Source organism: Belonocnema kinseyi, chromosome 3, assembly GCF_010883055.1.
Source record: "Belonocnema kinseyi isolate 2016_QV_RU_SX_M_011 chromosome 3, B_treatae_v1, whole genome shotgun sequence".
NCBI lineage: Eukaryota > Metazoa > Arthropoda > Insecta > Hymenoptera > Cynipidae > Belonocnema > Belonocnema kinseyi.
Genome location: NC_046659.1, coordinates 60,529,538 through 60,547,172, shown reverse-complemented (window position 1 = coordinate 60,547,172; position 17,635 = coordinate 60,529,538). Strand labels below are relative to the sequence as shown.

The 17,635-nt window shown below is 30.2% G+C and overlaps 2 protein-coding genes across 5 annotated transcripts in view; one reads left to right on the top strand and one right to left on the bottom strand.

The window, feature by feature from the left end:
- The window catches only part of LOC117169635 (splicing factor U2AF 50 kDa subunit), a 13,141-nt gene extending 2,185 nt beyond the window's left edge, over nucleotides 1-10,956 (top strand). The window contains exons 2-8 of one of the 4 annotated variants that reach the window (XM_033356109.1): nucleotides 1,300-1,529; nucleotides 1,645-1,905; nucleotides 2,063-2,201; nucleotides 2,291-2,346; nucleotides 7,503-7,784; nucleotides 9,752-9,916; nucleotides 10,352-10,956. In XM_033356109.1, the coding sequence (XP_033212000.1) occupies nucleotides 1,300-1,529; nucleotides 1,645-1,905; nucleotides 2,063-2,201; nucleotides 2,291-2,346; nucleotides 7,503-7,784; nucleotides 9,752-9,916; nucleotides 10,352-10,483 (1,265 nt within the window). In that variant the 3' untranslated portion in view covers nucleotides 10,484-10,956. Of the gene's footprint in view, nucleotides 1-1,299; nucleotides 1,530-1,644; nucleotides 1,906-2,062; nucleotides 2,214-2,290; nucleotides 2,347-7,493; nucleotides 7,785-9,751; nucleotides 9,917-10,351 lie in introns of all 4 variants that reach the window. The other 3 variants (XM_033356108.1, XM_033356107.1, XM_033356106.1) reach the window with 3 other exon arrangements.
- On the bottom strand, nucleotides 10,952-17,624 carry LOC117169638. The gene is made up of 3 exons (XM_033356115.1): nucleotides 17,503-17,624; nucleotides 17,038-17,121; nucleotides 10,952-11,194 (listed from the first exon to the last, which is right to left on the bottom strand). Exons 1-3 carry the CDS (start codon nucleotides 17,543-17,545, stop codon nucleotides 11,034-11,036), a joined length of 288 nt encoding a protein of 95 aa, XP_033212006.1. The 5' UTR covers nucleotides 17,546-17,624; the 3' UTR covers nucleotides 10,952-11,033.
- Nucleotides 17,625-17,635: the final 11 nt, after the last annotated feature.

Sequence of the window (17,635 nt, the reverse complement as noted above, 5' to 3'; positions counted from 1 at the left end):
ATTTACAAAAAAAGTTCTTAGGTTCAAAAAAACATTCAGTGAACGGAAAAAGTGAGGTCGGTAATATAGGTATTTAGCTGTGTCACATGCCCTTAAAGTTCAACCATTTGGTTGAAAATTTAAACATGTGAATACAAATTCATTTATTTGATTGAAAAGTTCATTTTTTATTAACCATGTAACTTGGAAATTTAACTCTTGTATTAAAAATTCGTCTTCAAATTGAAAATTTATCTGTTTTGTTTGAAAATTGAACTATTTTGTTGAAAATGCAATATATTTTGACTTAAAATCTTAGGCATGTACAATATTTTATATTCAATTCAATTCGGCCTCTATATATTAATTTTATTTAAAAAGAATTTATTCTCTTATTTTCGTAAAATAATCAAGTTTTTTTAGATGATTTTGGGCTTTGAAGTCTGTAGTTACCAAAAGTTACTATTTTCATTCGTATTGGGAATGGTGGTCGACCAATTTGTCACCTTATTCTTCAAAATAAGCCCATTTAAGTTTATAATCTATTGAAAATCACAATAAATAGTACAATATTTGTTTTGTTTTTTTTTGTTAGAAAAATATTTATGACAAACAATGTGTTTTTCCACTATATCAGATGTAAATTCCATCTAAACCCCTTTGTTTCCGATAAGACTTATTTTTAGTATCCAATAAATATTTTAAACTCCACAAAAAAATCGTTAAACACTTATGCACAAATTAAAATGCATCTTTAAAATCGTACCCATTCTTTCTAGTTCGGATTTTTGTCACCGTGTGGCGTATCGCAAATTAACCATTCCCAATTGCTGAGAAGATAAAGTGGCGATATTTATTTTGTATACTGAAAATTTGTGAAATTGATACTTTATCATTTTGAATATTTCATTGTCACCTAAAGTTTTTTTTAAAGCTCTTAGAATTAACACTATTGAGATTAGAAGTTTCCCATTGCATAACTTTTTTTCAACTTATTTTGGAAAGTTGAAGATTCAGAATTATTACATTTTTCCTGCCTCAGTTTGCAGTTTAGTTTTTATTACTTCAAATAACCGGGAATTTTTTCGCGTATAAAAGTGTCCATTTTGTAATTATAAAATTGTTTTATAGATTTGAATTTGAAAATGCAAAAGAAGTCGGGGAAAGTGGTTAAAAGTCGGGAATTTGTTTAAAGATTAGAATGGCCATCCTACATTGACAAATTATTGCAAAAACTTAATTTCAGGATTAAAGTGAACAAATACCAAAATTTTGTTCAGTCTGAGAAATAATTTTCAATTAAAAAAACAATTTTTTCAGATCGCGAGAGAGGAGATAACAAAGAAAGAGGAGATCGCGATAGGGAACGAGACAGGAGACACAGATCTCGAAGCAGAGAACGCAGAAAACGTTCTCGCTCACGTTCCAAAGAGCGTAGGGATAGAAAAAGAAGCACTTCACCCAAAAAGAATCGCAGTTCCAGGAGAAGAAAACCGTCCCTTTATTGGGATGTACCACCTCCAGGGTTTGAACACATCACCCCTTTACAGGTAAATCCAGAAACAGCTCTTTATTCTAAATTAGTGTTTGAAAAATTATCAAAACATTATTTCAAGACTGATCACCCCCTCGGAATGTATCTAATTCAAAGAATTTTGATTTCAGTACAAAGCTATGCAGGCAGCTGGTCAAATTCCTGCGAATATTGTAGCGGACACACCACAAGCGGCTGTACCAGTCGTTGGAAGCACAATAACACGTCAAGCAAGGCGACTTTACGTTGGAAACATTCCTTTTGGTGTCACGGAAGAAGAAATGATGGAATTCTTCAATCAACAGATGCACCTTTCTGGATTGGCGCAAGCTGCCGGAAACCCCGTTCTTGCCTGTCAGATAAACCTTGACAAGAACTTTGCCTTCTTAGAAGTATGTATTGTACTTATAAATTGAATCTGATAAGGTTGCATTTGAATAGGTTGAATTTTCTAAATTTGTTTTAAACTCTAATGAAACTTGAAGTTTTTAATTAATTGATCAAGTGCTTCAATTAAAAAAATTTAAATTAGCTTATCTTCTGTTTTAGTTTCGTTCCATAGACGAAACGACGCAAGCAATGGCGTTCGATGGAATTAACTTCAAAGGCCAAAGCTTAAAAATAAGAAGGCCCCACGATTATCAACCAATGCCTGGAATGACCGATAACCCGAGTATGAACGTTCCAGGTACGGTTCCCGGTATGTTTATCATACGTTGTCTAATTTATTTTTAATTTTAATCATTTTCAAGAGCTAATTTTTCTTCTTTTTCTCAGATTCGCCCCACAAAATCTTCATTGGTGGGTTGCCAAACTACTTGAATGAAGAACAGGTATGTACGCTATTCCTTCTCGCCAAACAGATTACAAGGCACATCTTTGAACGCTACTCACGTTCATTGACGCACTTTTATTTACTTCAGTGTTTTATTCTGTAGAAGTTTAAGAGAAAGATGCGTCAATGACTGGAGAAAAGCGTTCCACGATAATTTTGAAACTACAATGCTGCAGGTCGTTCGATGGACACAACTCTTTGGCATTGTCAGTTGATCGCAAAAATTAAATCTTGATATAGGTACTACCGCAAAACCTACCGCAGCTGAACGTGGTTAATATTAATATCTTGTGTCAAAGCTTATACTATTCTTTGCATTCAGAATATTTTTGTACAATTAAATTAGTTAATTTTCTAATGATGGGGTCTAAAAGGTATTAATAATTCTCTAGATAATCGACTCTTAAGGGGGGAAATAATTGAATCCGTTGCGGTAAGTTTTACTTTATTTAGCAATTTAGCAGAGACTTCGTCCATCAAGATGCTCGATGTCCTGTGAGGTATGTATGTCTATCCATCGGATTCCAGCGTCGCTTAGGTTCAGAGCTTAGATCGAGTCAGTTTTGTTTAACAGGCGCTATGCATTTTGAAAAAGTCCCGTTACGAGTCCTCCATTAAGAAACCTTTTTTCGGCTTTCTGGACTGGAAACTTGCATCGTCTCGAAGACCTCTGTGATCTTTTCACAGCTTCAACACTAAACACTCATGCGATCCAACGAGTTACAAGGAACTGATAGAATTCTAATTATTTTTTTCTTTAGCTTAGGGAAATCTTTCTTCCTAAACAGTTATTAAGTAGGTTTTGGTTAGAATTGCGTTTTGAGACGTTGAAAGTTTCTGAAGGGTTGTTATAAGGTCTAGAAGAACTGGCAAAATTTTTTAATTAAAAAAAAGTGAATTAATTATGTTTTGTTTACTACCTGATAATAATAACATTAGTGAGAATTGTTTAGAATTCAATCATTATTGAAAGATTTTTTACATTCCCTGGTGGAAATAATTTCTATGAATTTGTACGGACTCTGAATAACATACATTTTAAGGAAATAATTTATCACAGGAAACATTTTAATCTAGTTTTTACATTAAAACAATTTTTTAATCCAGAAATGATCTGTTTTTAAATTTGCATAGTCTAGAATTTTGCAGGTATCAGTTCTGAGTGGACGAGGATCATGCAACAAATTAAAAGTTTGTTTTGTTGTAGAATTTCATCATTTTTCTTAGCAACTTTTTATATTTCATGAAAAATCATAAAAACCGGACTTCTGTAGCAACCCTGAGGTTCTAAAAGCCTGAGGAAAAGGTTTTCTTGGAGGAAAGCTGATCTTAAACTCGTGGAAAAGGAAAATATCTAGATAGGAAAAAAGTTAGAGACGTTGCAGGGTTCGTGAGTTGCCATCGCAACGAAGATCGTTTTTCTTTTACAGTCTTTCTAGGCTCATCGTGGACCCGGCCGAGGGCGAACGAAGCCTTTTTTCTTCTCACCAAATTTAGGAAATTTAGCAAGGAAACCAAAGTCCAGATCCAAGGGTGAAAAGGGGGTTGTTTCAGCCACACTGCTTCTGAATGAAGTTGATCACTAATAAATGAAGGGTTTTATAGCAGGGGGTCGATTAAATAAAGAAACGGGGAATTTTATTGTTCAGGAAAATTTTTTGAATTTTTCTTTTCAGCTAATTGTTGAAAAAATGGAACGAAGCGTAATTTTGTGGGGTTTTCTTTTGATAAAAAATCATTATTTTCCTAGCTCCAGCCTTAAACTTAATGGATAAATTTAATCTTGATTAATATTTTGTGGATGGGGTGAATTGTTCTTTCCCTTTGTCAACAAAATTTTAACAGGAACTTTAGATTCGTCTTAAGCTTTTTTGCTTTCAGGCAAGTGAATGAATTATTTTTAAATCACTAGTAAAGTTAACAACTTGAATTTAAAATAAGTTGAATTCGAAATCATCCGTGCAATCGACACCCTGATTAGTGATCATACATTTGAAGAAGATGGTGATTTTTAGGTCTTCAAGAGATACGAAGCAACGTTTTGTTTTTGGGTTTTTATTCGGGTGGGATTTCAGGGACAAGAGAATCTTCTGTGCATCTGCTCTCAGCCCCGGTTTACTTTTTTCAGGAATATCCTTTTTTCCCTTGCAGCTGTTATTTTTTCCAGGCTTTTCAGGCTCTACGAGTCTTCGACCTTGAGATTAATAAAGTTTTCAGGTCACGCGAATGAATAACGACGTATTCTGCTCTGAACGAATTGGAGGTGACGCTCCTTTCGAACAGAACGATAAGAGCAAGAAAATCAAATCAACAATTGTCTTGAACGTCGCAGAGACAAAAAAACGTAAACGCCGACCTTTAAAAATGAAAAATTATCAGACCGGGTGGCCACTAGAGCGGGAAAAAGCGACAAATGCAGCTAATTTATTTTTTGATTGATTTTTTAAAATTTCAATTTGAAACATTTTCAGGTTTACATAATTGAATTATTCAGTTCTTAATAATTACGTAATGTTAAAATTGTTTATCGAATAATGAGCAATTAATTTCATAAAGAAATCTAAGAAGGTGAGATTGCAAAGAATTAAAGTGTGCGATAATTTGTTAAACAGTTTTGATTAATCAAGCAATTTTGTTTGTTTCTAAAATTGGAATGTAAAAAAAAAACATATTTTTGGCTGATAGTATTCACGATGAAGTTTGACATTTTGGAAGAATTAAAATGCTTCTCATTTGGAAATTATCTTATTTTGAGGGTTTCGAATTTCAATTTCTTTAGGGTCGCAGGTCGCTGTTTTAAAAATCTACAATTTAAAGTTTTATCTGAAAATAGAATCTTAATTTAACATAAAATTGAGTGGTCACCCTGCAAATGATGAAATTATTGTTATTATTTTTGAAAAGAACAGAAAGGAATTTGAATTCAATCGAGTGGTTTAAAATTAAAGTAAATTGTGGACTGATATCAGTGCCCTTTCTCCCCATTTCTTAGCTTAGGGTCGCGCCGATCAAAAGCATTCGCTTACCACTACTTCTACCACTACTACTACTACTACTGAACATGACAAAATACCACACTGCCTGGAGAGAGGCTAGCCATGTCCCTCGAGGCAAGTACCTATCTCATTTTCACTTCCTCATTTTGGGACTATGACTTTTGCAGCCCTTTATCCGGATCGTCGATTCTCTAGGTGCGTCCAAATTTTTTAAATCTATATCGTCTCTTGCAATAAGAGTACGTTGTACGACTCGCGATTTCAAAGTATGCTCTTCTTGCTATCTGAGGCTGCTTGAATCTTTTCCTCTGCATAGAGGTTTCTACATTTTTTCGACTGGAAAATATTTTTCGTTATAAACGATGGATGAATTTCTACTGAACCGTCTCACATTTTTCTACATGGATGAAGTTTCTTATCTTCGAAACTCTCGTTCAAGGGATTTTTTTTTAATAAGACAGTTTTTCCGTTTCGTTTAAACTTTAGCGCTTTATTGTTTAATACATGAATATACTTTTAAGTTTGGGTGGTTCTAAATTCGAAGGCTTTCGAATATAGAAAGCTTCCAAAGTTTTGGTATTTAACACTAAAAATTCCTTTCAATTTGAAGAATCTCACATTCCGATTTTTTTTCATTCAATAAAATACGTATGATGCTTTTAAATTCGAACGTATTTTTATTTGGACACCTAAATTTTTTCAAAAAGGTACTTTCTGATTTTAATAGAACTCAATATTTTTTTAACTTAAAAAAATGTAGAATCCTACAGGTCAAAGCATACAGATTTGTACAAAATACAACTGAAGATAAACTTTCTTTATTTGGTTGTAATTGATTTACTTTTTGTTGTGCTGATTGCAGGGATCACAGTCTTTCCAATATACCCATGCGTATTCCCTCTTTTAAACTCCCCATTTTTCCTATTCTTGAAAAATTGGATTTTAATTACGCGAGATCTAGCTATTGTGCCGATATTTTGGGACAAATAGGTCCTTTTCCAGCTGCATTTGTACCGAAAAAGTCCGGTTATTTATACCGAAATTTCTGTACCCGTAGCCACGGCCATAATAAAATGAATCTATAATATTAAAACACTTAAATAAATTATTTATAAATATATAAATAAATTACAAAATAATCAAAAACAATCGTCCCGAAAAATTGGAGGAATTGAAGAAGGGGATGGATTAGTTGTCCCGAAAATTCGTAAATGAATAAATATACAAGTTTCAAGCGCTGTAAGCTCTACTACAAATAAAAACTTTAAAGCTAAAATATTTTCTTGCTGAATCTATTCGAAGTATTGATTACAGTATGGACGAAATTACAAATCCTGGAAATAAATATTTAATAATACGTATGAGATTCACAAGTTAATTATAATTGGTGGAATTTTAAAGAGAAAATGTTCTTGATAATGAGAACTATTTTAAATATTTGTATATGTAAAAATCGCTTATTTAACAAATTGTATTTTTTTATTTAAAAATATATCATTTATTATAAAAAGTATGGTCTGTTCACCTATTTCCCCTATTTTCGTGAAAAAATGCATCTGTTTTTTCTTTGTGAGTTCATTTTATTCTGTGATTTATGTGATAAAAAATATTGATTTAAATCTGTCTTCTTTGGCTTACTTTGCATTGGAAAATTAAAAACAATAGATAATTTTCTAGTATTTTTCTTCTTTTCTTTCGTAACAAATTGCTTTTTTCTGGAAACGGTGCAACGTGCTGTTATTTGCACTCAGGTTTTTCAGATTCTTGGCTGGAAGTGGTACGTAAGTACGGTCCATATTGTTATTAAATAATCTACAGGTGGACGAATCTCAACTAGAAAGCAACAACTTAATGGAGTGGCGAAGTGCTTTCGATGAGTTTCAGACTGGTCTAGTTCGTCATAGAAAGACGAGAAGACCAAGTGCAACTTTATTCTTGAAGTACATCTTCTAATAACCACGATTTTTTACACTCAGGCTGTGCTGATTTCAATTTACTGTGGGGATTTTCATATTTAAACTAAAAAATTGAGTTTTTAGATTATTAGTTAAAATTTTTGAGATGATCAGTACAGCACAGCCTGAATTACATTCTAGCCGATATGATTGTTTATCACATGTACATTACTTAGTTTCCTTTATGAAAACTGGATATACAGGTGAAGGAGCTGCTGATGAGTTTTGGTCAATTGAGGGCGTTCAACTTAGTGAAGGACTCAGCGACGGGGCTTTCCAAGGGCTACGCGTTCTGCGAGTACGTTGATGTCTCCATGACTGACCAGGCAATCGCTGGACTGAATGGAATGCAGCTGGGAGACAAGAAGCTGATTGTGCAGAGGGCCAGCGTTGGAGCCAAGAATCCGATGATTGGGGCCCAAGCACCGGTGCAAATTCAAGTTCCTGGACTGACAATGGCTGGTACGAGTGGCCCAGCTACAGAGGTAAACACCACTTCAATTTTCAATCAAAAATATAATCTCTACATAGCCCTCTTTTGCACCATGAGGCACAAACATACATTTATGAGTTTATAAGTTTTCTATTCTTCGAACGTTGTGAATGGTATTTTGGAATACAATATTATGAGTCGCTTTCCTCCAAAAAATAACTAATTTAGAGAAAGATAAAAAATGAATGATAAAGAATATAGAGAAGCGAGATCAAAATTATAAAGAATAAAGTAGCGAGTAGCCGGTTTATCCCACAATTTTACGGTACTTTAACGGGGTGCTAAAGTTGTTTCAGGACCTCTAGTGGTGATTTTCGAACTAAAATATTATTTTGATCATGGGGTTTTAGCTTGTTTTATATGTAAAACTGCAATTCTTCTGCAATCCTAATTATCAGTAGCTTATTTTATTTCTTCGAAAAATTTTATTTTCTAGGAATCATAAATTTATAAATTTTGTAAACGAATTTAAAAAAAAGAATTTTATTTTGAATAAAAGCCAACCAGAGTTTTCAAGAATGTATCAAGAAAAAAATTAGCCCTTGTTCATTAGGATGGAATAAAAGTTGCAACTTTTTCATAAAGCGCAACTGCTTTCGTAATAGTATTTTTTTTTCTCGATTATATCAATCATTTTGAAAAATCGCCCAATTTTAAAGTTGAGTTTCGGTAAGAGCATCTTTAACATAATTGAATTTGCAGTGCCTAGCAGCTAAATTGTTTAATTTAGAGACATATTTAGAATTATTTAGTTTTTAAATAATTGAGTTTAACTTTAAAATTCCCATTTTTATGATTCTTAATTTTTTATATCGTCAGATTGAAAAATAGACAAATACACTTTTGAATTCTTTGATGTTTGGACAATTTCAAGTTTAAACGTTCATATTCGAATCATTTTTAATCTAATAATATTACAGATACAAATTCTCGAAACCAGAATAATTTCAAATTTAAGATATTAAAAATTGAAATATTTAAAATCGAAATATTGACAATTGTATGGTTTTAGATTAGAATAATCTAAATTAAAGTAAATTAAAAATCAGAAAATATGTTCAATTTCTCATGTTTCCATTTACCAATGAAATAGTTGAATTAAAAAAAGAGTAAATCCTAATTTGTAAATATAATTAATAATATTTAAGGATTTGAATAAATATAGTTTCACTTTTTGGAGTTTAGTATAAAAAACGTTTCAGTTTCAAAATTTAAATGAAAATATTGTCAATTTTTAAACGAAATATTGAATCCAAGGTTTTTTTAAAGCTTTGCATTTCAATTGTTCAATTATCGATGTTTCACATTTAAAATTATTTCATTTTAAAGTTTCATAATTTCAAATTTGTCAGTTTTTAACTGTAAAAATGAAATTGAATTAATGTTTTGGATGGAAAATATCAAATTTTAGAAAAAAAGTCGACTCATTTACTTTAAATGTTACTTGATATTATATGAATGCGCAAATCATAATTTTAAACATTTATTTATTAAATTACAATTTTTGGAATTTTAGAAGCTTTAAATCTTTTAACCATAAATTTAATATTCCTTTAGTCTTTAATTGTTTATTTTTAAACTAAAAAATAATAAAATACAGGTTTTAATGCTTCGATAATTTGAAATTAAATAATTTAAAAAATGAAATCCTTTATAATATTAGGCCTAGAATAAAGATTGTCAAACCTTTGAAGCTTTGAATTCTAATTCATTTAATTTTCAAGGCTACTGCTTTGAAATTTAAAAATTTAGAATGTTTGATTTTGAATTAGTAGAATATAAATGAATGCGTTTTAGTTTAAAAAACTTCAAATAATCCCATTTTTATCTTTAAAGACTATTTTTTTTATTTCAATGACCCAGGGAATTATTTTCTAATAAAGTACCATTTTACCATCCTGAACTAGTAAAATTAATTTTGCATAATACTTATTCTTAATCTATTTGTTCTCTTTCTAGGTGCTATGTTTGCTAAACATGGTGACACCGGAAGAATTGATGGAGGAGGAGGAATACGAGGACATCCTGGAAGACATCAAAGAAGAATGCAACAAATACGGAGTCGTACGATCGGTTGAAATTCCGAGACCAATTGAAGGTGTCGACGTTCCTGGATGTGGAAAGGTTTGTATTTTTCTGAATTACAATTATTATTAATTTTAATCATAAAAGCTATCTCTGATTACTATTTGATTGATTTCCCCCCTTATATTCAACTATAAAATGTAGGCAATACACTCCTTAAATGTCTCCATTAAAAAAAAGGCATCCAGATTACGGAAAATTCCGTAATACTAGTCAGTGCTATAAAGGCAAAAAAATAAGGAATAAAAGAAGGAAGGTGATTTGAAGGTTACCTTATTTTTCTTGCTTCTTTTATTAATTTTTTTATTGATAATGGAGACATACAAGAATGTGTTGTCCAATTTTGATCCTTAGGTTCTTAGATTTTTAATTTCTGAGAATTGCGTAATTAAAATTAAATGTTGGGCGTTAAAAAGAAATTCAAATTTTTCTTGATTCTGAATTTAGTTTCTTAAAATTGTCGTTTTTCTCTAGGTCTTTGTGGAGTTCAACAGTGTAATTGACTGCCAGAAAGCGCAGCAGACGTTAACGGGAAGGAAGTTCAATAACCGAGTGGTTGTCACGTCATACTTTGATCCCGATAAGTATCATCGTAGAGAGTTTTAGATTTTAGATCGTCCCTTTCTAATAAACTATAATTAATTCATTAACTAAATATAGTGTACATGAGTGGTGAATTTTATCTCTCTGTCCGGAGCATTGAGACTCGTGAAAACAGTTTTTCTCACGAAGTCTTAACTAATGATGAATTTTGCACGTCGTATGAATTCACACTTCAAGCGTCAAATTCAAAATCAGAAAATAAAAAATTGTGTACAATATCTGTTTTAGATTGTTGGGATAGACTGCAGGAAACACACTTGCTGCAACTATTCTTTTTCGTTTCTATCAATTCTAAAACTGTTCATTTTGATTGTACAGGTGTTCAGTTAGTTTAGATTTGATAGGACAGTTTAATGAAATGATGCGTCATATTTGTTTATACGAAAAGAATTGAGCGTATTTTTGGCTTTGTACAATTCAAATACCTTATATAATTTATAATGACGATAGAAATAATAATAATGACATTTCGTGTGAAAATTTGTGTTTTTATTTTAATGTGTGTATATATATATATATATATAATTTTAATATAGATTAGAGGTTAAGTTAATCAAACTTCATTTTGCATAGCTGGGTGATAAGAATGTGGTTCGGCGTTGTCGGAATCGTCGATTATGTACTTTTTCAGAACGACGTATAAGCCTCCGCCGAGCACCAGCATTGCTATTCCAGAGATTAGGACTATGGACCAGGCTGGTATTGCAGTTCCTCCTAAAAATAATTTAATTTCGTAAACAAATTAGGTAAAGTCAGTAAAGAATTTACATTTTCAATTTTTTTTGTTCAATAAGAAGCACTAAGAAATGTTTGTCTGGTCCAAAATTTTTATAATTCAGGAATTTAGGTGACGGATGCAACAATTCGTTAAGCTCGAAACCGCGTAGAAGTATTGTCCACTCGGAAAAATTTATCAGTAAAAAAAAAGTTACTAAAACGTAAAACAAAATATACCTCCAATTCAGCTCGACGCGGCTGTTCTTATGGAACTTTTTCATACAAAAATTATTACTCGAAACAAAAGATAAAAACGTTCAAATTTTTCCGATGAAATATCGAAGTTTTATAAAACACAACTCGCAATTATTCGGCCGTTTGTTGATAAAAATGCTTGAAAATAGTATAATGTATTCTCAATACATAAGCAATGACTGTAAGCAACGCGCTTTGTTTTAAAAAGTAATATGTTTGTTTTTGTTGAATAACAAATTAATTCCAAACGAAAACCACGTTTCGCCAACTTCGACCAGTGGTTCGGTCAGCGAAAAAATGTTAGTTGAAATAAATTATCGCGAGAAAGCTGTTCCCTAGACTTTGAGAAAGTTTTTCTAACCACCTGAAGAAAATGGGTAAAAAAATGTGAAAATGGAAGCGAGTTGAAGTCAACGCACGATTCCACACATTTTTTGACCCATTTTCTTCAAATTGTTAGAAAAACTTTCTCAAAGTCTAGTAAACAACCTTCTCGCGATAATTTCTTTCAACTAACATTTTTTCGATGGTCAAGCTGGAGACAAAGGTATATTTTGTTTAACGTTTTAGTAACTTTGTTATCGATAGATTGTTCCATGTGTACAATACTTCTACTCGGTTTCGAGCGTTTAACGAGTTTTTGCATCCGTTACCTGAATTATAAAAAAAAGTCTCTGCTTTTTCATGATTATAAAAATTTAGGACCAGACAAACGTTTCTCAATGCTTCTTTTTTAGTTTCCCCAATTTTCAACTCGATATCGCGTTTCGTGTGAACTTGAGTCGTTTTTCCATAAACTTAATTCGTTCATTTTCAATTATATTTTTATGATTTAAACCAAAAATACGCATCCTAGCGTAAATTGATTCTAAGGAAAATTTCTAATGTATCGTTTTGTTTTTCCAAAAATTCAATTGTTTTATTTTTAATCTGATTTTTTATGATTAAATGAAAATCTACTCGTCCTATCAAAAAATAAATAATCGCAAACTTGTGGATCCTTTTTAGGTGAACAACTTTTGTCCAGTTGATTTTTTTCTTCTTCGTTGCTTCTGTCGTTCACCCAAAACAAAATTCATTTTTAATGTTGTTTTTTACGAATAAAACAAAAACTACGTGTGCTATCAAAAATTGAATTATAACAAATGTATAGATGTTTTTTGGGTGCACAATTTTGGCAACCAAAATTTGTATTTTCAATTATCTAGAAAAATTAAACAAATTATTATGATAATCTTGTAGAGTGTTAAAAATACAACGTTTTTCTTCATCTGACTTTTTTTCATATCGTCCGTTATTTGGCTTAAAATGATCATTTTCGTTTGTTTATTGGAATATTGTGAATGCTATTCCAGTATTTTTTTTTTTTAATAGATAAAAAGTCAGTATAAATTATTCCCCTTTCTGAGTACTACTAATAACCGCACATAGAATTTTTAAATCTTTAAAAAAATTGGTCTCATCAACTTTTTAAATGAGCTTTGAATTTTTACCAAAAATGGCTGGCTAACAAACTTTAGCTTCAATTTAAGACACTAAAAGAGTATATTAAAGGCCAATCCAATCTGTTAATTCGTTCGAAAAATAATAAATCGTTTTCGGGTTCAAAAGGTCTTAAAACCTGGACATTTGACAAATCTAATACCTTCTCGTGTGGTAATGTAAAAATGCGATTTTTAAACGTTTGAGATAACCGAACTTATATTTGAGGGCCCGCGTTGCAAGCGCTGCGACAAGTAGCGGCAGCTGACAATTTATGTAAATTTTACCATGAAAATTCATTTATTTACATCATTTACAATTTAAATTTATTCAATTTTGATTTATGCGTCTTAAAAATACAAAAGTTGTCAATTGTAATCCTACAAGTCTACAACATTGAAGAATTTTAAATAGCAAATCGCTAAAAATAAAGAATTTTCCATTGTAAATCTTCAAAGTTGAACTATTATAAAAAAGTTTTATATTGAACAGTTTTAAAATATAAATCTTTTAAATTCAAGATCTATTTAGAACATTCAAGAAATTTCAAATTTAAATCTTCGAAATTATAGAACTTTGAAATGTAAATCTTTAAATTTGAAGGGTTATCTATTTTGAAAGTTTACATTTAAAAGTAATGCAATTTTGGGTTATACAACACAACCTTCTTTAATTTTGGTGTGATTTATATTTGAAATTGGTTTATTTTTGAAAATTGAAACCTTGACATTTCCATAATTATCCAAATCCAATGACTTTTATTTGTGCGTCTTAAACATAGAAGAGATTTAAATTTTCAATCTACAACATTAAAAAATCGTACATTGCAAATCGTTAAAATAAACAATTTTAAATTGTAAATCTTCAAAATTGAACTATTTCAAAAAAAATTTGTAACTTACACAGCTTTAAAATATAAATCCTAAAAATTGAATAATTCGTAATTCTACATTTTCCAAATTCAACCATTTTTTATTCTAAATATTCGATAGTGTAGAACTTTGAATTGTTGTCTTACATTCCTTGAAATTCTTCATATTTCATAGGTATCATACATAATCTCGCAAACCCCCATTTAAACTTTGAATTACCTGGAAATCACTTGCAATTTTTTAAAACCCGTTTTTTTATACCTTGCGTCGTTCTTCATAACAACAAAAATTTAATGTTATCTTTTAATTTTGGTTTATGATAAATTTCTAGCCATTTTGGGTGAACAGTTTCTGTCTTTATTTTTTTCGTATCTTGTGTCGCTTGTCCCAAAATTCAATTTCTTTTTTAATGCTGTTTTTTACAAATAAAACAAAAACTATTCGTCCTATCAAAATGTGATTTTCATAATTTATTGGTGCGATCAGTCTGATTTTTTATTTTTCAAGAAATTTCAAAAAGTTGTTATGACCATCTTTAAGGGTGTTAAAAAATCAACGTTTTTTTTTCCTCTTGATTTTTTTTTCGTATCGTGCATTGTTTATCTTAAAATGTTAATTTTCGCATGTTTTTTCGAATTTTATCAATGTTTTAACTTTGGCAATTATTTGGTTATCAAAAAAGTCATTGATTGAGAAAATATTAGAATTGTCCGAAATTTGACACTACAGTTTTCAATGGATCTCCACGCTTTGAGAACGCGTTCGTTAACCAGCATCCTGGACCAACGGTTATGTTTTTATGCATCGAAAATGCTATCCAAAAATCGAATATTCCGTTTTCACGCCAAACGACGACAGATAAATGAACGAAGTTCAAGAGAAGATCTGAAGCTGTTCAAAATATCAACAATTTTTGTTTCGACCATTTTTCGATAGGACTCGCTTTTTTATGCATCGAAAATGAGCAAGTCGAAAATTCTAATTTTAATCCAAACGACGACAAATAATTAAAAAAGTATAATTTTAAAGTATAAACCTATAATTCTTCTCTCAACCATTTTTTCATAAGACTTGATATTTTGGTTTTATTTTTTCGAAAATACTACGAAAAAAATAAAAAATTCAAATGTTTAGCCAAACGGCGCAAAATACGGGAAAAGCCTCAGGAAGTAATTATAGCTTTTAAAAGGTGCGAAAAAATTTTTCCAAACTATTTTTTAATTGCTCAATTTTGAGCCAAAGGACGTGACTTGCGAAAAAATATCTTAAAGAGCAATTATAGCTTTCAAAAAGTACTACGAAATTTGTTTGAACCATTTTTTGAACTGCCATTTTGGTTTTATTTATCGAAAGTAATATGCAGAAAAAAATTTCACAAGAAATTGCATCTTTCAAAAAGTTCCATTTTTTTACAGAACTCTTCGTTTTAATTTATTCATCGAAATTTGTATGTAAGAATGAAAAATTCCAATATTACGCCAAAAGACGCAAAATACGTACAAAATCTAGAGGAACACTTTTAGGATATTTTGTTTTATCGATTGAAAATAATATGAAAATAAGAATTCCTTTCTTAACACAACAACGTGATATAGACAAGAATGTCTGAAGAAAGGATTGTAGTTTCTTATTGTAAGGTAATTCATTAAAATTAACATTAAAAAAAGTCTGTCAAAAATCAGGCACGAGTTTCATACGATGAGAATATGTACCTCAAAGCCTACAGAACTTTGAAAAATCAGAATATGAAGAACAATATAAATACTTGGATCTAAAAGAGATGTTTTTGATAAAGTTTCTTTCATGCATCGGGAAGCTTTTTTATTGTATGAATGAATGATTTTCAGAGAAAAATGATAATTTTGAGTTTAAAAAGCAAATGTTTCAAAGCAATTATATGTAATTCTGAATTTGATCAGAGAATTTTATAGAACAAAAATATATCATTCAGATCTGAATCAAAGAATTTTTTTCAAGAATAATAATTTTGACATGAAAAAGGCCATTTTCGAAAATATTTATGGTTCTGATGTGGAACAGAGAGTTTTCGAAAAGAATTGAAATTCTGAGGCACGTCATGGAAATATCAAAATTGTTTATTTAATTAGCAATGCCAGAACGGTACAAAGAAAATTACACAATTGCCGATCAAATAATTAAGAAAACTTACATATTTTTAAAACTTAGTATTTTCTATAGTAATTCAAATTGTAATATTTAATGATTTATATGAGGTTTCTCATTGATTCGAACTCCACAGAAAAAATATTATTTATTTGAAATTTTACAAATACAAAAATTAAGAAATACCAAGGACATCAATTTATTAGTACAATTTTCAGATTTCTAATGGTCGAAAAGATCAATAATTTTTTAGATCTATAGATGATACCTTATAGAAAAGTGGCTTTGTGATATCAATTAATCTGTTAATTTAATTTTAACACGCGTACAGGTAAAAAAGATCAGTTTTCCTAAATTTCCAACAGTATTGGAAAAAAGTTGTAAATAAAAAAAAAATTACACGGTTTCTTTTGATTTTTTTTGTATTACCAACCGTTTTTGAGAAAAAAAATGTATCGAATTTTGAGTTTCACTTTCACGCGTGTTTCTTTACTATCATTTATGTAAAAAAGTACATTTTTAATCAACTATTTTCATATTCTATCCGATATTTTCCGAAGTATTTTTACCTAAATAAAATTAAAGAAAATCTAAATTAGTTTAATATTTATTTTTTTACTTGTATGTTCGTTGCGCTTTTTTATCAAAACAAAATTTTAATAGTTGTGTGTTGTATTCGAAAATCCTATCTAATCATTTTAAATAACACTGGTTGTATGAAAACATTAAATTTTCAATTAATTCAAATTGACATTGTACAATTTTAATTAAAAATTTGTTAACATTGTTTAACTTAGAACATTTAAAAATAAAAACTGTAGCTTTGAATACCTAAAAATTCTGATCTGAAATTGTTTCATTTGGGTTGTATGAAAAATAATTTCTCAAATTTAAATGACAGAACTTAATTAATAAATATTTTAATAGCGACTTATACATGTAATTGATCAGTTTAAAAAACTCAGAGATCCAAAGTTTTTAATGTCAACAATTTGATTGCCTTTTTTCCAATTTCAGCCGTTAATATTTTGAGTTGAAATCTACTTGAAAAATACATGATCCGAATTATAAAAAAGAGGAAATAATTATGAAATCAACTATACTTACTGTAATAACGCCTCGTTATAGTTTTTCGTCCCCGTAAAATTTTGCGACGTCCTTCAGCCTCTTCCATGAAGAAGCCTAGGATCACTATAAAGAACGGACATATTGAAGATTTATTTTTTAAACATAAAATACATATCGTAATTAAAATTGTGCTTTAATCTTAATTGTATTCATATATAATTCTTATTATTAATACATGTTAACATATTTTGAATGAAAAAAAGTAGGCCAACACCAAACTCGTTTTGATCGTAAAACATACAACATATTTTTTCTCGGAACAAATCAATTGTTTTCGTTTATTAAAAAATTTCTTTCAGGAATAATCCAAAAATAGACACAGCAATCAATATTGCCATAAAGTAAAAAGTAAATCATTTTTGGGAAGATATTCAGCATATGAAAATATTGGTAATCTGTTATCTTTCCGAATAAACAATTAATGATTTTAAATTAATTACTCACGAAGACCAATCGCCAGGTAATACAAAATGCTTTTCGACCGCATTTTTCTCACTTGACGTTTGACACTTGACAATAAAATCCAAAAAACACCTTACTTTGCCGTAAAAACTGGGCGTCTGTCCCTTTGAAATGC

Coding starts and splice junctions, on each gene's coding strand:
- LOC117169638 (XM_033356115.1), bottom strand. CDS start 17,545: ATGCGGTCGAAAAGCATTTTGTATTACCTGGCGATTGGTCTTC. Junction 17,122..17,502: donor TTACCTGGCGATTGGTCTTC/GTGAGTAATTAA, acceptor CGTTCTTTATAG/TGATCCTAGGCTTCTTCATG. Junction 11,195..17,037: donor TATAACGAGGCGTTATTACA/GTAAGTATAGTT, acceptor AATTATTTTTAG/GAGGAACTGCAATACCAGCC.